At 33.4% G+C, this 21,037-nt stretch overlaps 1 protein-coding gene across 2 annotated transcripts in view; it reads right to left on the minus strand.

Moving 5' to 3' along the window:
- Nucleotides 1–703: 703 nt before the first annotated feature.
- The window catches only part of LOC108908811 (vicilin-like seed storage protein At2g18540), a 51,175-nt gene continuing 30,841 nt past the window's right edge, over nucleotides 704–21,037 (minus strand). Inside the window, exons 2-4 of one of the 2 annotated variants that reach the window (XM_018712955.2) lie at nucleotides 8,753–8,960; nucleotides 2,348–2,519; nucleotides 704–2,073 (exon numbers count right to left, since the gene is read on the minus strand). In XM_018712955.2, coding sequence (XP_018568471.1) covers nucleotides 1,276–2,073; nucleotides 2,348–2,519; nucleotides 8,753–8,877 — 1,095 coding nt within the window. In that variant the 5' untranslated portion in view covers nucleotides 8,878–8,960 and the 3' untranslated portion in view covers nucleotides 704–1,275. Of the gene's footprint in view, nucleotides 2,074–2,347; nucleotides 2,520–8,737; nucleotides 8,961–21,037 lie in introns of both variants that reach the window. The other variant, XM_018712954.2, reaches the window with a different exon arrangement.

Here is a 21,037-nt window from a genome sequence, read left to right on the forward strand (position 1 = left end):
ATATCAGGATGTGCCATCATGAAGACAAATGAGCATCACCTTAAAAGGTTATTGATAAATTCAGACAAAATGTTTTCTCACAAATCCAGTGCTAAGGGTTGATGGATACGTCGGTAAGAGTAAGCGAGATTCAGCTTAAGGGTTAATATGTTCGAAAATGATTAATGGTTCACTGGTAGGATACGTCCAATTCATTATCTTTATAATGGGCTGGTGAAAAATGTTAATGCTTATCGTATAGCAAGTTCAGAAGCCATAAACTGTGTGGAGAAGATGAAAATTTCAGGATGATGAGTTGCAAAGTAGAAATTTTCAGTTAAAAGTAATGAAGCAAAAGCTATTTGACTGGTTAGAAATGATTTCAATTACTTCACGTATATGTTCGAAGCAATATTGCTGATCATTACATTTTTTTATTATTTTCATTTTGCGAGTCGAACCTTTTGAATTTACACATGACTAAACTGTTTCTTAGTTAGTCGTTAGATAACTATTTAGACATTTTTTATTTTGTATTACTCTTAAAGTACTAGGAACATAGAGAAAAGTATTCCACCGTGTACGCCTCTCTATACTAACGCACTGATCCTGAAGGAGTAAAAATAAAATTGGAGTTGTTATTTGACTTCACGTAATCTTAATGTATTTATTACGTGGTTGCTTTTTAGTACTCTATTATTGCTCAAGAGTAATAAAACGAACATCAATTCGATACACTATCAGATTTATTTGTAAAGAGCTCCAGTACAACGACATATTAGGTACAGGACAAACTGAATTTCATGGCAAGGTTACAAATGTTATCAATAATTTAGTGTTTATAAGATAATTTAGTTACGTATTAATCTGTGTATTTAATACTATTTCCTTTTAACATTTTAAACAATTGTTTAAATACATAGTATTTTAAATTACAGGTTTTACCGTATTGTCTTTTTAAAAAAGGTTAATCCTTTTTACAAGTTAATTAACAGTTGTTAATAAATATTAACAAATTATTAAAAACGCAATAAACTTTATACAATTATATAAAAATCTAAATCCTGATTGAAGCAAATGGTGCAGCAAATGAACATGAATGTAAAATAATTCTTAGTTAATAATTAACAATCTCAATGTTGACTGGACACAAAACAAAACAGTTACCTACGAAAACAAAAATAAAAAATTAGTGAAATGCAATAACTAAATGCCACGATTCCAAAGAAGCAAAGAATAAAAGCACTGTGAAATTTGTAATAGTCTTAAATTCGAACATGAACTTAATGATGATACTTAAAGATCTTCTTGCTCCTCCGCATCGGATTGGACTCCAGGAACGTCTTCAGCAATAGCTGGTTCATCTTCATCGTCTTGAGCTGTCTCATCAGTATCACCCGCTAGAGCTTTGGCTTCAGCTTCCAGAGCATCAAGCTCGGCTTGCTGCCTTTCCAATTCAGCTAATTCAAATTTTTGTTGTATGATTTCATCCATTTCTCTCTGCTTTCTCGTTTCTTCATCTTCCTCGTCTTCATTTGCTGCGCGTTTCGCTGCTGGAGCTTCTTCCTCTTCTTCCACTGGAGGTTCCTCTTCTAGGGCTTTAGCTTCTGCCTCCAGGGCGTCCAGTTCTGCTTGTTGTCTTTCCAATTCAGCCAGCTCGGCTTCCTGTCTGGCGAGTTCTGCTAGTTCAGCTTCCCTCTTGGCAGCTTCAGCTTCTTGTCTGGCCCTTTCAGCTTCCTCAGCTTCCTGTCTGGCTAACTCCGCTAGTTCTTTTTCCTTTCTTTCCAGTTCAGCCAGTTCTGCTTCTTGTCGTTCTAATTCAGCAAGTTCTGCTTCTTGTCTTGCCAATTCTTCTATTTCCGCCTGTTTTTTAGCTTCTTCAGCTAGTTCGGCCTCTTGTCTCGCCAACTCAGCAAGCTCCTCGGCTTGTCGGGCGAGCTCGGCCTCCTTCTCTTCCTCAGCCTGTCGCGCTAACTCTTCTAGTCGCAACAGCTGTTGGCGTTCTTCTTCGGCTTTGGCTTCTTCTTCTAATCTGCGCTGTTCCTCTAAGCGGAGCCGTTCCTCTTCTGCTTGGCGAGCTCTCTCGATCTCAGCCTGCGAACAGGAAATACTTCAAAGCTATGACAAAAACACTCTGTTAAAATAAAATTTTAATTATGTTGATAGGTTATTACGCCATTTTATAATCAAAGTCCATGTCAAAAAAGTTTTGATTCTAAGACTAGCAAAAACTAGTGACAGAAAAATAAACATCAAGTACCTCTGAAAAAAAAATTAGTCTAATTAATGTGTAACATCAACATATTATTAATTCTAAATTTTTAAATTGTTGAAACAAAATTGTTTTCTTTGTCACTCCATATTTCACCTGTTTAGCTAATTCTTCCTGTCTTGCTAACTCGGCTTGTCTTTCCAGTTCTGCGGCTCTTTCGGCGGCAGCTTGAGCAGCAAGTGCTTCTTGCCTGGCTAACTCTGCTTTCCTCGCCGCTTCTTCTTTTCTAGCTTGAGCTTCTTTTCTTGCTTGTTCTTCTGCCAACGCCCTAAAATTAGAGTGTTCTATTAAAAATTTGTTCCACAGAAACAAAAATACTTAAACAAAATACAAAAAAATAATAAAAAACTGCTCCTTTTTGCTCCTGTATTTTTCATGTAATATATAATTTACCTTCTGTCGGATTCATGCGGGTTGCATGATCATTGCAGACAAATCATGAATGAAAAATGACAAGCATGTTGTATACAAGTATACAATAAATCATCAAATATGATCATTGGGATGATGACGCAAGAGCTAGGTGCGCCCCAAAAGTAATAGGGCTGATATTTTTTATGGCCCCTAAGATCTCCCTTAAATCAGTCGAGGAGGGAAATAAGCAAGGAGGGGTGAATTGACGATTGAAATAGTTGGAAAGATGGAAGAGAAAACGTTGAAGACGAGAAAATATTGTCCACGTCAAAGCTGTTCTGACACAGATAGCCATTTGACCGTCGGAGCCATTGTTTCTGAAATGGGGCTATCGAAATGAGGACATCAATCATTATTTGTCAAAGAAGCGGACTGAGTAGAGAGATCAAACGTGCCTAATCTTGGATGTCCGAGTACGATCCAGAGAGTAAACGGCAAAATTGCAGATGATACACTTCCGTTTTATAATTCCGAATGTAGTCGATGGAGATTATGTTCTTTCACTCAAGAGGTGTCATTCGCAAAGAATTTATACCCGCCGAGACGCAGTTAATGAGACTTTTTATTTAGAAGTTTGAGAGGTCCTTCCGAGTTCGGCGCATCACGGATATTCCATCACGACGCCTGTCACACAGCTTTGTTTGTTCCAACGCTCTATTCTAACGCTTTTCAAAACAACAATACTGCTCCCACCTAGTCCCCTACAATCCCCTACTTTCTCTTCAAAATAAAATCCCACCTCAGAGAGACTCATTTCGACCACTTTGAACATGCAAAATGCTGCAAATGGGGGCAAATTCTTACATAAAATTGTAGACGAGCTGAATATTGAACAAGTATTTCCCTTTCAGTACAATGTGTAAATATCAAATTAAGTCGCAATTAATTCACTTTGAATGATCTGTAATGATTATTTAAAGTAACCTGTGTAAGTGCGCTTTTACTTATATATCAAACTACTTTTTGACAATATATTGTAGATATATAGGGTGTAATAGCGACCTTCAGACCAATTTTCAGAATTCATTCCGCTCGTCAAAATTAACAAAACAAGATGGATTTTATAGGCTCTACGATCTTTCGGAAGATTTGAGGTAATAAGTAATTTTTTCAGTGACTCAAACCAATGAAATTATAGGCTTTTATCTCAGCGCAGATACCTAATTCCCTGGCAGTAGCTACATTCTAAAAATGTCCAAGGTGCGTTCTGTAATTTTCATTGGAAATATATAAAGAAGACTTTATGCGAAGCCAAATATCTTTCCTTTGACAAATGAAACTCCATCGTTTCCCTAATTCCGATGCTAGGGGGTTAGTTTTTGTTTAAATTTTATACGTATGTCGTTATCATGATGGAGCTACCAAATTCAACATTTAAATACAGTGTTCGGCAAACAGATGTGACGATTTTAAAAAACTGCACTAAATGGCGTCATTCAAATGACTACTGATTTTGTCCAAGTATTCTTTGAAACGGATGATAAAGTTGTCCATCTACTTTTCAAGCATATACATATACAGTGTGGACCATTTGGATGCATGAATTAGTCAAATTTTTAAAATCTGAAAACACTTTCTCACAGCAAGTTTTTTCGAGGAATTTTACTGTATATTTAGATTTTTATTGCCATGTTTCGGTTGCGAGAAACCATCATTAACTTTCTTTTTTCTTATGGGCGTCATATTGAATTTTAAGCTGATCAAATAGAGTATTCTTTTGGCTTTTTAATGATATAATATAAGCAAGAAAATATTTCAAAAACACTGTCTAAAACTTTCCCCATTTAATCATTTTCCTATCTCTTAAAGTTTCCAAGGTACCAATATACAGTGCTTTCGAAAAGTAACGAATAAATTCATTATTTTTTAAATTGAGAAGTTTTCGAAAAAATCCCCTGGCACGTCGATTTTGTTTTTAAAAAAGGCACTTTTTGACATACGATCCATATTTGTGACGTCATCGTTGTTCGAGATATGACGACATCGACAATTTTTTTAAATAGCAACCTCCAATTTTGACCATTCCATTTGAAAGAGCGTGTCATTCTACATACACATCATGAAAAATTATGGTGTTACATAACAAAAATTTCAAGAAAATAATGTTTGAAGATTTTAAAATTTAATTTTCACAATACTGAAAATTATGTAAAAATCGACAAAATTAAATGTTCAAATTGTGCACCGTTGGCTGCCTGACAGTAGCCAAGACGATTAATAAATTCTTTTTGGACATTATCAATAACTTCAGGAGGTATACGATGTATCTCGTGACGAATTCTTGCTTTTAAATCTTCTAAATTAACCGGTCTAGTAACGTACACTTTGCTTTTTAAGTATCCCCACAAGAAATAATCTAAGGGTGTCAAATCGGCCCCTTCTCCCTATCCAACGATTCGGGAACAGCTCATCCAAATAAGCACGGATAAAATGTCATTTCTTGGAATATCATGTCCCTCTATATCTGGATATAAAGTTATTAGTTCAGGAATGAGGTCGTCTCGAAGAAAATCCAAATATTTTGCACCAGTTAGGTTGACGTCAAAGAAATAGGGACCCAGAATTCTTCCGTCGACTATGCCGCACCACACATTTACTTTCTGGGGACTTTGAGTGTGATACTCCATCATCCATCGGGGATTCTCGGCAGCCCAATAACGGCAGTTTTGCCTATTGACATGGCCGTTCAAAACAAACGTAGCCTCTTCAGAAAAAATTACGTTTTTTACGAAATTATTATCATTATTGCATAGTTCTTGCATTTGCTCGCAGAATTGATTTCGCCGATCAAAGTCGTCTTCAGATAACTCATGAACAAGGCATACCTTATAAGGATGATACTTTGCTTTTTTATAATTTTGTGAACTGTGGACGCTGCCATATTGAAATCAGAAGCCAATTGGTTAAGTGTTGAGTGATGATTTTCTTGTATTGCCAACAAAACATTAAGCTCATCATCTACCGATTTTGACGGTCGACCAGATTTAGGAAGATCACGAACATGTCCAAAGTTACGGTATCAATATCAATATTGCTTACCATGCTTTGGCTAATGGGATGTCGATCAGGATGAGTTTCATTGAACAATTCAACTACTTCTTTTTGGGTGCGCATCTTGTCTCCAAATCCGATCATGCAAAGAATTTCAATTCGTTCTCGTTCAGTTAATTGAACCATTTTTTTTATAAAATGACAAAGTTACTACTCAATAAACACTTCAAACGCACTGCTTTTGCCAAACAAAATATAAGAACTAAAGAAATAACTCAAAAAAACGAAAAAACTATTTAATAAAGTACGATTTCAAGTTTTTATCTGACAGCAATAAAAAACATTCTCTGTCGCTAAGGCTACTGTCAGGCAACCATGATTTTTGACGATGCGTGTGTAGAATGACACGCTCTTTCAAATGGCATGGTCAAAATTGGGGGTTGTTATTTAAAAAAATTGTCGATGACGTCATATCTCGAACAACGATGACGTCACAAATATGGGTCGTATGTCAAAAAGTGTCTTTTTTAAAAACAAAATCGACGTGCCAGGGGATTTTTTCGAAAACTTCTCAATTTAAAAAATAATGAATTTATTCGTTACTTTTCGAAAGCACTGTATTATGTTCACCAAAATGGTCCACAGTGTATATTAACAATTATTTGAGATGACAAATATTCACTCCATAATAATATATAGCTATACAAAAACAAATATGTTTCCCCGAAGTGTATTTAGTTAGGTATACAGTTGAACCGCTGGTCTTTAACGTTCACGTCATCAACATACATCAATATAAAAGACAAATGTTCAATTATTGATCAACGTGAATTAACTAATGACAGAAAAAGACAAGCAATCACGTTCATGTGTTATGCGACTGATACTATTTAGTTCCGACAGAGGTTATTAATTTTCCCGGATGACTGAGAAAGAGTCAGACATATTGTAGTTGCTTAAAATGTAGTGTAAAATATTTGACTAACATCGTTTCCTACGTACTTTGTTGTCACACATGGAGTTTCTGTCAGTTCTGTGATTGTTTCAGTAAATCGAGGTTAAGTTTGTTTGGTTTTAGTGGATTTTAATATGTTGTTATGATACAAAAAATCACAAAACATTTTTCATTATACAAATGAGAATCCTCACTATTTCTTAAATGAACATTCATGATTACAACCACTGACTTGAACTCGTTTCAAATCTAGTTCATACGACTGTTTGATGACGTGAACGTAAAGATCCAACAGTTCAACTGTATATGAAATTTTGCAATTTATATTCTAGTAATCTCTCCATATAACTTGATATACAGTGACTCTATACAAGACAGTGGCGACAATAGAGTGTATCATTTTTAATTGGTCCACGTGATTTTAGCTGCCATGTTGCATCCAGTGTCAAATTCATCTGTGATGTGTCATGGTGTCAGGAGCATTCTTATGGTGTTATTCAATATTTGTATTGTTTTATTTTAATTTTGGTGATTATTAGTGATACTATATTGGGTATTCTGTGCTAAGGGATAGTTATAATGTTTGCAGAAGTTCCTATAAGGACGACAACCGTGAATTTCTTTCAGGTTTTTTGGACACTATAACAAAAAATATAACACCTAAGGAAGTTAAGGTTCCTGCTACCATAGAAGAACCAAAATTTAATCTTAGTTTTAGTGAATTAAATTCTCTTTATAATGTGTACGGATATATTGTTCAAAGTATCGTTAAAACATCAAAAACTTGTACAAACTGTGTACACGCTGTTAGTTCTAAAACGCCGATTTATAAAACATTTTCAAAATTTACCGTACTTAAGATATTTAGAGAACATGCACTCTTTTTTCCAATGAAGTGGTAATTTTATTTCTTCTTGCAGATGGAAAGTGTTTTACAACATTTTTTGCGATTGTATCTTGACAAAACATAAATTTAAAAGAGTTTTTCTTAAAAGAAATGTCTGGTTTAAATTTAGATCTACCAAATTGTCATCAGATCAAATATAATATTGTTAAAAGATTTATTATGTTCCGATTAAACATAGCTTCCAAAGAATGCCAAAAAGCATAAAAAAGCTTGCAAGTAAAAGTGTTGCTGGACATTTATTGTAACAAATAGTAGTAAGTATTTATTTTTGTAATGTAAACTCAATAAATTTCATTGTGTAATGTAAGTAAGCTTAATTTTACTTGCCTAGAAAATAAAAACCAATAGTTGCTACTAATATATATTTGTCCTCCCCTATTGCACAAGTAGATTCTACATTAATTCATTATTTAAAATCACTTTGCAAGGGAGTTACTTGCTTAAAATCTGTGCGTAAAATTTATAAGAAAAATACTCTTGTCTTTAATTTATATTTTATAAAAGTTACTTTTAATTTGACATTGGATGCAACATGGCGGATGGGCGGGGTTTAATCGCTATTATCGCCACTGTCTTGTATAGAGCCACTGTAACTTGATATAGTGTCCTTTATATAAAATAAGTTACCAGAATTCTAATTATTAAAATACAAGTTAACAACTATAGAACTTATGGAACTATGAAGGAACTTGGTGGAATTTTTCATATTATGGCATCTGATATTGCTTTCTAGAGTTAGTTTTTTTAATAAAGAGCCTTAACTTTCAGCTGGCAGAATTCTGCGAAATTGGATTCTAACATCTTCACTGGCATCTACTAACGAGGACCTGTCAGATATTCCAGTACTGTTATTCCCTCCACTACTATTATTATATCGATCGCAAAAATATCGCACCTCTCTACCAAACTCTGCAGTTCTTGAAAAATTTATCAAAATCTATGTTTCATGATCATATTTAGATTATATATATTGATAACAATTGTTCTTTCTTTGTTAATTTTGACTAAATGTATTCAGAAAGTATGGAAAAACATCCTGTATAATTAGTGTCATCTGAAAAGATTAAAAAAAAATATCACTAACCTAACTGGTTATTGTAACTAAATTTTCAACTATTAGATATTTGCTATAACAGACTTTTCATTTGTTTTTATTTGGGTATGTAGTGCAAGTAATGAAAATTTAGAACCAAAAAGTTGTGCCAATTTTTGCACTCACTTCTCTTCCGCTAACCTCTCTTCCTCCTGCTTCTTTTTCGCCTTTACAGCGTCCTCTACGTCGGTAGATGGTTTCTCCCTCTTCTCTTCCTCTTGAATAAATGCCAAACGGGCAGCCCTGGCTTCCCGAAGTTGCTGCATTTCTTTTTCGGCGGCTGCATCGACAACTTTGGGAGCACCAAACCTCCTGGTTGGTCTCGATGATGATAAGGGTGTTGCGTACCCTAAAAATTAAAATCGTGGAAATAAAGTTTATGGAAAACATCATGCTGGAGTTGTTGTTTTAATGACAGTTGCTAGAGGTTTTCTGTGAAATTACCTTCGATGACACATTAGCCTAGAACAACCTGTTAATATCTTAGCGAATCGCCAAAATTGTTAAAATAATATTTTGTGCGTTTCATACAATAAATTCATTGCACTGGACGTTTGCTTCTGTGCTTTAGGTTATTTGTGTTCGTACAGTTGGCTATGATTAATTATACAGACCAACAAAATTTAACTTTTGTTTGGAAGCAGAAACTTGAATATATATTTCCGAAGGATTTAGGTGCGCTGAATCCGAATCTGGCAGCAGAATTGCTCTATCACGTCAGGTTTTTGAGATATCCTAACCTAAAAGTGCAAAAAACACTGTTTTTCGTCATATTTGAGGTTATGTAGTAATCTATTCTTTTAAAAAAAAACTAATACATTGAATCTAAACGTACAAGGCTCCCTCCTTCGAATGCCGTTGAGTTTGCTCAATTTTTTTTATTTTTCGTTGAGATATTACGTGTAAATTTTTAAGTTTCTCAGTTTCTTAATATGCAAAATCTACTAAGGATCTCTTATGGCTGTTTTCCACTAAACGGACAGTTGAATTTATGTCCTGTTTGTGTTTTCTAGAACAAAACAAATACAAAACTGAAACAAACCCAAAACTCTTGTTTCCATCAAGCGGGCTACATTTTGTTCGAGTTTTGTTTTTGTTTTCAGTCCTTTTCCACTGGTTGTCGCGAGGAAGTCAGAACATATTTTTATTCTTAGTTATGGCTGGTTTATACTGAAGTCCTTGGAAAAAAAAATGTGTCTACAGAGTGTCCCACTTCGAACACCATCGATGGATATCTGGGAAACCGCTCTAACGATTTTTTTTGAAATTGTGATGGTGTGATACGGACTGTGGGGCCCACCAATTTAAAATATTTTCAAGGTCATCATACTTCCGGTTACACCGGAAGTCGATACTAACTTTCTTATTTTAAATGGAACTCCCTATATATTATTGCATTTTTGGAAACATCATCCATTTTTAAGTTGAAAACATAGCACACTCCATACTTAGGATTGACCGTTGCCGAGATATTTCGATTTTTAAACAAAAATTGACAGATGCAGACTATCAGCAAAATTTAGTTTTCCCGGTTTATTTTTTTGTGCTAATTGGATATTTTGTAGAGGAAGACCTACTTTATCGAATTTGACATGAAAATTTTCCAGTTTTTATACAGGGTGGTCAAATTTTTTTTATCGAATATGAAGTTCAGAATATGTGGAAAACTCGAAATTTTTAAATGGAAACCCCTAATTTTTTTGCAATAATATACAAGGGGTTCCATTTAAAATAAGAAAGTTAGTATCAACTTCCGGTATAACCGGAAATACGATGACCTTGAAAATATTTTAGCTTGGTAGGCTCCACAGTCCGTATCACGCCATCACAATTTCAAAAAAATATAGCGGTTTCCCAGATATCCATCGATGGAGTTCGTGGTATACGCACGGTTAAAGTGTTTACTTGGTTAGTTTGTATCTTAGCCAAGTAAACACTTTAACCGTACCCATATATATTTTTTAATAGCTATAATTCATTAATGATTAAAATATCGTTTTTGGGAAGAAGAAAACGCCAACATAGATATTGGATTGAATCACTTAAATAGAAAACACAACACGACCGTTTCCACTAAACAGACTTGAGTTTCAAAACACGTCGAAACCTTTTGATGTGACCGCTTTCGAGCGGGACCCGAAAAACAAAACTCAACTGTCGCAAAACACGCCAGTATTCAAAAAGTTTGCGAAAAGTTACAGTTTTGTTTTATTCGACACAAGTATGTGTTTTGTTTTTGTTTTGTCCGTTTAGTGGAAAACCGCCTCTTTGAAGCGGGACCCAAAAAACAAAACTCCAACTGTCGCAAAACACGCCAGTCTTCAAAAAGTTTGCGAAAAGTTACAGTTCTGTTTTATTCGACACAAGTTTGTATTTTGTTTTTGTTTTGTCCGTTTAGTGGAAAACCGTCTTTAGACATCGAGCAGTCGATTGCAATTCAAAAACTTCATACCCATGCGATTTGTGGGTTTGGAGTTGGTGATCTTGGGGTTTGTAAGCTTGGAGTTTGTCGCATCGGGTTTTGTGGGATTGGGGTTTGTGGGTTTAGGGATTGTGGGTTTGGGGTTTGTGGATTTGTGGATTTTGAGTTTGTGAGTTTGAGTTCGTATGTATTGAAGGTTTCTGAGTATGAAGTTTCTGAACTGCAATCAATTGTTTGACGTCTAAGGGATCCTTAGTAGATTTTCGCATATTAAGAAACTGATAAACTGAGAAATTTCAACATGTGATATCTCAACGAAAAAAAAAGATATTTGAGCAAACTCAACGGCATTCGAAAGAGGGAGCCTTGTACTTTTAAATTATATGTATTTTTTTGTAAAAAGAATAGATGGCATTATTACACAACCTCAAATATGACGAAAAATAGTGTTTTTGCACTTTTAGGATAGGATATCTCAAAAACTTCATGTGATAGAGCAATTCTGCTGCCAGATTCGGATTCAGCGCGCCAAAATCCTTCGGGAATGCATATTAGTGTGTCTGCTTCTTGACCCTTGTTGACCTGTGTTATTTATTTTTTATTATTGGTTCCACGCATCAAATTAAATAAAAAAAAGAGTAAATAAAATTTAAATAAAACTAACAAATGGCTTAGGAATTAAATGAGATTTAAGGGATTTCAACTGTCAAACAGTTATCTACCGAATTAAAATCATTTTTCAGATTTTCCAAAATTACTTATAATACTCGTATTGTGGGTCATTCACTGTTAAAGGTCCAAACTAAAACAATGTTAAGAGCATTATTATGAAGGGAGTATTGATAGAAATCAGTATAATTTAAAGGTACTTGTATTGACGATTATTTTTTATAATTATGTTTAACTGTTGAGAACGCAGAGCAAAAAATATACGTTTTTCTCTGGCCTGTGACTGATAATAATGTTTTTAACATTGTCGTGGTTTCCGAATTTTTATTTGCAAACTCTATAATTTCTATTTCAGCGATTCTATTCAATTTATAACCATTTTGACAGTTGAATCAAATGAGATTCTTTTAACGTTAATGGATAGCTTTTTCAAATTTTACGTGTGGATATTATACAGATTGTTCTGTTAAACAACACACTTCTCAATTAAGTCGAAATTTAAATATTATTAAAATAACTTACTTTTTTCTTCTACTTTTTCCAAAAATAATATGAATCACTAGGCTTTTTAGAAAACCAGATAAAATGTGGAACAAAATGAAGTTGTTTTACTTTAAAAGTGAGTAGCAGACGTCCAATGAAATAAATCTAAATAAGTGCAAAGCAGTGTGTATTTATGTAAATGTATTGTTATACTGTATTATACTATCGATAAATTAGATGGTATTGGCAGTTATTGAACTTAGTGGTTGAACTTAGACTTTTAGACCCTGTTCTTCCAAAGAAACTCTGAAACTAAATATTATCGGCCCGAGTTTTCCCGGTAGTGGGTTTGAAATCACTGACCTATAACTTTTTTCTTTATAGGGTGTTTGATGAAATCCCAAGAAATTCTCGGTTAAATTCCCAAGACGGGCTGCAGAACCATGCAAGTCTCTAATATACTGGATCCCATGTACATGTGACAAAGTGTATTTTGGACAAATACAGAAACATGTTAACAAGAGGTAAAAGAACACTGAGGAATGATAACGGAGATAAATCAGCAATTGCGAAACAGGGCAGATACAGGTCATGCGATGGGTCTAAGTAATATCAATATTCTAATAAGGGAGAAGATTTTGGTCAAAGCTCTACAAAAAAGGAATAGAAATTCAGAAAAATCGTAATAATTCCAACCTAGGTAAGTGCCTAGAACTTCCTGAAAGGAAGGACCCACACAATGGGTTCTAGTTTCCGGTCGATTCGTTTGAATTTTTGATATGTTGTACTTGACAAAAGTGTTTATAGGCCCAAAGTCCGGATATTAACAGTTTTCGAGATATCGAGGGCGCAAAGTCTCAAACAATTGAATATTTCTATGAACCTGAAAATGGAAAGGAACACTTTTGAAAATTACTATTATCCATTCTTGTATTATTTATCGGGTTTGGATCAATTTAAGTATTCATAATATGTATCTGGAATGGAAATCAACTCTACCCCCGAGGCTCCCCCAAAATAAGGGTTGAAAAACTAAAATATTCATATCTCAAGTTATTACGAGATTATCCACGTTTTTTTTTATTTCAATAAATCATTCTATATGGCTAAGAGCATATGTGTAGAAATCCTAAACATTTTTTACCCCTATTTGAAGGGTGTTTCCAGGTGGACACGGCTCGAGGATTTTTCAACACATGCTCTTAGCCGTACAGAATGCTTCCAAACAGGTGAACAATCTCATAACAACCTAAGATATAAATGTTTTAGTTTTTCTACCCCTATTTTAGAGATATTTCGAATGAAAGTGCCTTGAGAATTCATACCCATAAGGTTTATGCGGGGTCCTTTGGAAACGGCTAAAATCAACAAATACAAATACTGGCCAGAGTATTTATTATCCAACTTCAAAGTTTCTTTTAAGGAAGAGTGGTATATCTTTCAAAATGTCCGGAAATCTAAACCAATGACGTGGCAACCAGCTCGGAAATCAATCAGTTAGACGGTGTTTGTGCACTATAATAATTCAGTCTTTTTATTGTTTCTTCTTTTTTAAGATTTAGTGGCAAATGATTTTTCTTAATCATAGTATTCTTGTAAAGAGTTTTCTTACTTAACTACCTATGCTATCTTTGTCACTTTTAAGTAGATAATACACAATACTACCGTTACAATTTCTTTTTCACTTCCGGTAACCAGAAGTGACTATAATTTTTGAAACCAAATTACATTTTAAAAATTCTTATGTTATTTTAGTTTAAAAAATTTTCGTCAGTCCATTCCTAAAACAGCGTATAATTCCATTAACCTATTAATACTTTAGCTTCCTATGTTTGAGACACCAAACTTACATTTTTTATATATTTTATGATTTTTGAAATTTGTTTAAAATTTCCGTTTAACCGATGTCTTATTATTATTTTCCACGTTTAAACACCTAGAATTATTTTTTATAAATGAACTGTTCTTTGATATAATTGTGTCAATTAAGTGTACCATAGCGACATACTATTTCATATACAGGGTGTCCCATAATATGTGGGCAATCTCTCAGATTTATATAGGGGACGTTAAAATAAATGAGAAGACTAAAAATTTTCCCTAGAGTTTTCGAGAAAAACCTATTTTTGTATAATATGATCTTTATTATATCCGTAAAGAGAAATAAACCGATGAATTAAAAAAAATCCACTTTTATTTATTTTTAACAGTTATAAAAAAAATCAATTTTCAGGAGCGTCCTTTAGGGGCCTGTATCTTCGTAGAGGGGCCCTCTAGAGAAAATTTTCATAGGAACTTGTCATGTTATTTTAACGTCCCCCAGTATGAATCCGAGAGATTGCCCATATATTCTAGGCCACCCTGTATGTATGGGTATTCTATTTAAAATATAAGTAAATAGAGTTTATATTAATTATGACTGAAAAGTTTCGCTTACTTTTCTAGATTTTATGCGAAAAAATCTTTTCACGAAAAAATTATAGGACACCATAGAAATCAGACAAAATTAGAAGACTTCGCAAAACTAAATATTTTTTATATTTTCGAGATATAGAAGCTCCAAAACTGTACCTACTAATCTTTACAGTGTAAATTTTACTTAAAATATGTACAGAGTGATTAACTATATTTTGACCCCCCTTTAACTTTTTTGTTTTAAAAGTTATAAAAAAATGTAAAATGCAAAAGTTGCACGTTTTTTTATGAATTTTTCGAAAATGATAGTTGAAAAACAAATGATGTCCAAATAGAATAGCCACTGATGTTAACTTTGTCAATTTAAATGGAATAACCTGTATATTTTTACATATTTGGATAGAACGTTCCCTATGGAGCATAGTTATATAGGGTTTGTTGGGTCCATCTCTAATAATATGCGACTATTAAAAAATAAAAAAATGGTTTTATATTAAGAAAATAAGATATCTTGTAATTGTTAGACATCTTTCAAGCATTTCTGCCTTTTTCCAATTACATAAGGATTTACAGATTTAGCTGTAATATATTTTGCCATATCGGACACTGATATGGTCCAAAATGCGTATATAGTAGGATCATATTCGATGCAAAGTAATAAATCATTGCCTGTCAAGGGAACCAATGAAGTACGCTTTTAAGGGTTTTACAAATTGAATAATTTCTTTATACATTATGAAGGGACGAAGGGATCAGTTCGGGTCTGGCACCCTTGTTCCTACAAAAATTCCTTTATTTTCATAAACTATTTATTTCAAATATAATTTATTATAAATCTAATTTGTTTCCTAAATTCCACATATGTACTACATTTTATCTCTGTACGCGCCACTGTTGTTTACTTGTTTTTTGGAAGCGCTCTCTAATTGACGGCAAAGCTCGCCAGGTTAGTATTTGACGTATAACCGACCAGTTCGTACACTCGATGCACCTGGGCGACTACAGCTACTACCAGAACACAGTGCGTATGCAGCGGTATTTCAGATTTTACATTGAATTTCATTTTAAATTTGAAATGATTTGTCTTACGCCTCCTAAAAATGATGACACGATTTTCCTTTGATAAAAGACCGACAACTTTTTGCTCTACTTTGCGTCGAATACGATCCTACTATAGGTATTTTAACTAAATTGATGCCTAACAATTACAAGATATCTTATTTTCTTAATAAAAAAACCATCGTTTCGTTCTTTAACAGTATCTCGCTTATTGTTAGAGATGGACCCAACAAACCTTATATGACTATGTTCGACAGTGAACGTTTTATCCAAATTTGTAAAAATATACTGGGTGTTCCATTTAAATTAACAAAATTAACATCAGCGGCCATTTTGTTTGGACTATCATTTTCGAAAAATTCATAAAAATTTGTGCAAATTTTGTATTTCACATTTTCTTAACTCTTAAAAGAAACAAATTAAAGGGGAGGTCAAAACATAGTGAATCAGGGCTACGTGTACGTCGACAATATTATGTCCTCAAAATATATTTCAATCTCCAGGATGTTTTCCCGAATATTAATCCAAATTCCTATATAACACAGGAATATCCTTTTTTGTTACTTTGTGTTTTTAATTTAAACTTCTGTTCCAGATTTATACAACAGATCTGAATTCTAAAAATATTCTGAAACATTAACTTTTCCACGACTTCTGAAAAGTATATTTACATAGCAGTCGTTTCAGCGACGGTGAGTTTATAAAAAAGCATATAATTTTATTTATAAATTTACAACGTACTTTCTTTTCTCTTCATTTGAAAATCAAATTAAATATGCTATTTTTGTACAGCGAGTAATGTGGGTTGTTTCTGAATAATGGCCTATATTATAAGATACTTTGTTTGTTAGAAAGAAAAGGAGATAAATATGATATTATTCATGGAAGTCCATCCATTTTATTTATAAATCTGGAGCTATAAACTTAATCCGACATTTTGTACAGCATATTTTTATGTATAATTTAGTAATCTACTTTTTACAATATTTTAAAAACATACTTGTATATCACAAAAATATTTGTTAATTCCAAGCAACTATTTTCTTAACTTGTCTCTGAATTAATTTACGATTAGGTATACTCGCATAGACTCCTAGGTGCCAAATTTGGTACAAAAGAGTCTATGCAACCTCGGAAATAACTCTGTAGACGAATGGGTAATATTAAATATTAATCGGAAAATAAAAAATGTCAAATTAATTAAAAACATACAAACAGCCATATTGAAATCAGTAAATAATGTTGCAAACCTTCAAAGAAAGGCGACAGCATGAAAAAAACAATCCTGGAAGGTTGTTTAATGATTTCAATATAACAAGTATGTTTTTAGTTTTATTTAGCATTAAAATTTGCTATATAGGCGTTGCAAATTCGCTTCTCACTACAGGGATCTCAGAAACGGTAAGAGGTACGAAGTAGCTTAAATGGGGGTAAAGTTGCATAATCAGAGGACTAACGTTATGCCTTTAAAAAATCAAGGCTAACATGATTAGTTTTCGAAATATTTGAAAAAAAAATCTGAAATTTTGGAAATCTATTTTTGTTTCATTTGAGCCTTGTTTGAGGTGATGATATTGACAAAAGAAGAACACTTTCTCATGGACACTTTTTGCCTTTTATCGAATGTTATAATCAATTTTTATATGTAACGTTTCGTCTCTCCAGGACCATCATTAACTTCATTTTTTTAAATACGAGCCTAGAAATTGTATTACATTTTTTGCAAGCCTTCATGACCCTCAATACTGTACTGCCTCAGTTTTGTCTCGAAAAATTGATCTTCTATGTATTCGTTCCAAATTTATAAATTTTTTATTAAGATTTCTTTGTTTATTGAAATATCGTACACTGTAAGTGTCGTTAGACCCTGTGAAATCCATCTAGTTATTTAAACTATTACCACCATGCGTTACAATAAAACATGTGTTACCATCACTTGGTCATACATAGCTGAATAAGTTGTTGCGTCAAAATTAAAACATTATTACAATTTTAATTTTATTGTGACAAATTAATTCTTAAAAATGCATATGAACAACCAAAACGAAAACTGAATATTATTCTTTACAAAATTTCAGGAAATGTTCAACAACATTTTCGTTTTGGCAAAGATTGAAAATGAAGATCAGCGTAATATTATCGAAATTTATTATATCTGTAACCGCAACTGTGAAAGAGCATGTCAGATGTACCTATTTATATGAATATCCTGAAAAAAATAGATCGGAATTTGTTTGAATTTTGAGCACTCGAGAAGCCTAGAAATAACTATGGACACGGGAACAAAACTCTAATAATGTTTCATTTTAATGCGTAGTGGTAATAGTTTAAATAACTAAATTGATTTCACAGGGTCTAACGACACTGGCAGTGTACGGTAATTCAATAAACAAAGAAATCTAACTAAAAAATTTAAATAAATTTGGAACTAATACATTGAAAATCAATTTTTCGAGACAAAACGTCTGAATTTGGTTCGGGCTGAGACAGTACGGTATTGGGAGTCATGATGGCTTGCAAAACATGTAATAAAATTTCCAGGGTCGTGTAAAAAAATGAAGTTCATGATGGTCCTGGAGACGAAACGTTACATATAAAAATTGATTATGCCATTCTATAGAGGGCAAAAGTGGCCTTGAGAAAATGTTCTTCTTTTTTCAATATCACCTCAAACAAGCTAAAAATGAAACAAAGACGGATTTCTAAAATATCGTTTTTTTCAAATATTTCGAAAACTACTCATGTTAGCTTTGATTTTTTAGAAGCATAATGTTGGTCCCCTGATTACGCAACTTAGCCCCCATTTAAGCTAGCTATCTCTTACCGTTTTCGAGATCCCTGTAACGACAAGCGAATTTGTAACAGCCTGTATAGAGGAATTTCTTTATTTGATGAGAATTTAAGAAAATATTCGGAATTAGAATTAACTTTATTGGAGGAACATATAGACCAGTGCTTAGCCTTCAAAAATGGTAAAAAGTAAAAAAAAATTATAGTAGTATAAAACCCATTGGAAAAGGAAGAGAATATAACAGAAACGAAAATAAAAATAATTTACGGGCGATCTGTGGTCGGGAAGAGGAAGGGGGTGAGTTTTTAAGGGTAAAAAACGGTTTATCTTGATTTCCGGAAAAACTACAAGTCTTATGGAAAAAAGTTAAATGGCAAAGTTACAACTTTGTCATTTAACTTTTTTCCATAAGACTAGTAGTTTTTCTAGAAATCAAGGGAAACCGTTTTTTACCCTTAAAAACTCACCCCCTACCCCTTCCCGACCTCAGATCGCCCGTAAATTATTTTTCCTTTAATTTCTGTTATATTCTCTTTCTTTTCCAATGGGTTTCATCCTATTATAATTTTTTTTGGTTTCAAAAATTATCGACCCTGGTCTAATACAAAGTTAAATCATTTTTAAAATTGATTTTACCAATCATTTATAAAGACAACTTCACTAGCAGAAATTCTGTGGAAATAATTCGCAACTTAAAAATTACCACCTAGTGCTAGACAAAATATTACACATGAAACTATTGGAACATTAACTTTACAGTGGTCCCATAATAATTGTAACCTTATACAACGTGTCCCAAAAGTATGGAAACAGCACAATAACTTTCGAAAAATGCATTTTGAGGAAAAATGATTCAGACAAAAGATTTAGGATTTTTCCCTGGCTATTCAAGGGTGACCCTAGATTTGACCTTGACCTTGACCTTCAAAGTTATTTCAAGGTCAAGTTAATTTTTTCAAATGGGATGCCCTACTTTTGACCCCGGAAATGAAAAGTGCGGAAAATTTTACGTTCAGATATATCCTTAACCATTTTCCAAGATAGCGGATCCAAGATGGCGGACGCGATTTCAAAAAATTTACCGATTTACGCCAAATTTGGTATAGGGGGGTTTTTAGGTCGCTGACTACGAATCGGAAATCTATTTTTGAGGAATTTTAGTCCAAGATGGCGGATCCAAGATGGTGGACGCGATTTCAAAAATCAACCGATTTTTGCCAAAATTGATATAATGCGGTTTTTGAAGATGAAGGTCACGGTCAAATCAAGGGTCACCGTCAGATAGCCAGGGAAAAATCCTACAACGTTAGTTATGATCATTTTTTTTGCAACCCGTTATTTTCAAAACAGCGCGCCAGACCATGCGTGACCTTGATTTGACCTTTAATGACCATGAGAGGTCAAATTCGGAAAATGGTCAAGGACATATCTGAACGTAAAATTTTCCGCTCTTTTCATTTCCGGGGCCAAAAGTAGGGCATCCCATTTGAAAAAATTAACTTGACCTAGAAATAACCTTGAAGGTCAAGGTCAAATCTAGGGTCACCATTGAATAGCCAGGGAAAAATCCTAAATCTTTTGTCTGAATCATTTTTCCTCAAAATGTATTTTTCGAAAGTTATTGTGCTGTTTCCATACTTTTGGGACACCCTGTATACCATTTTTAATGATTTGGAGTACTTCTGATAAAAATCAACCCTTGAGTAAAAAAATACATAAAAATATTCATTATCTGATTTGTTAATGTTCTCAAAATTCTTATCCTTAAAACGCTGGTAGTTGAACTCTTAACATAATTAAGTTCAAATATCTATTGGCATGATTACATGCTGTATAAATAGTGTAAGGAATTATTACGCTATTTAGAATTTGACTTTCATTTAAAATAAATCTAGAGATAATTTCAGATATGCCGAGCAGTTAGATGCTAGATGATTTGACTAAATATACATATATTGTGTATGTGTGAGCGGTTGAAGCTTATTCGAGACGTCTCAGCATTTAAATCATGTATAAATAACCCCAGTGGCAAAGATAGCATCTCGGGACATCCTAATGAACCCTTCGTAAACATGTTTTGGTCGAAGAGAAGAGTCGTTTCGATGAATGAACGAAGAGATGAGGGGATATATTATACATAAAGTAAATGAGGCATCTTTTCTGTGTACAAACGTGAATAATAGGAATGGCGTGTGATCTGTGGTAATGATTCAAATATATTTCCCTTTAGTGAGATCGAGTAATTATATTGAATAAAATTGGCAAAGTGGAATGGTTAAATGAGGCCATTGCCAGCGCCTTTCATGCACTGTCACGAAACACTCGATAAAAAGGAGTTGTAAATGATCAGCTTTGTGCATTTTGGTGCATATTGTTTGTGTTCTGTCAGTGGTTAAATTATATTCCTTGTCTAATGTTTTTTACAATTTGTATTAGGTATATGTTTACAAAAGTATTCTCTTAGTTTGTTTCTCTACTACTAGCAAAAACTGTGTTGAAAACAGTTTATCAAAGAAATTATCAAATGTAACTAAAGTAAAATACTTTAGTCCTAAGATAACTTTTACTATCATGATGTTTATCATCT

The sequence above is a fragment of the Anoplophora glabripennis genome, unplaced genomic scaffold, assembly GCF_000390285.2.
Source record: "Anoplophora glabripennis isolate ALB-LARVAE unplaced genomic scaffold, Agla_2.0 scaffold274, whole genome shotgun sequence".
NCBI lineage: Eukaryota > Metazoa > Arthropoda > Insecta > Coleoptera > Cerambycidae > Anoplophora > Anoplophora glabripennis.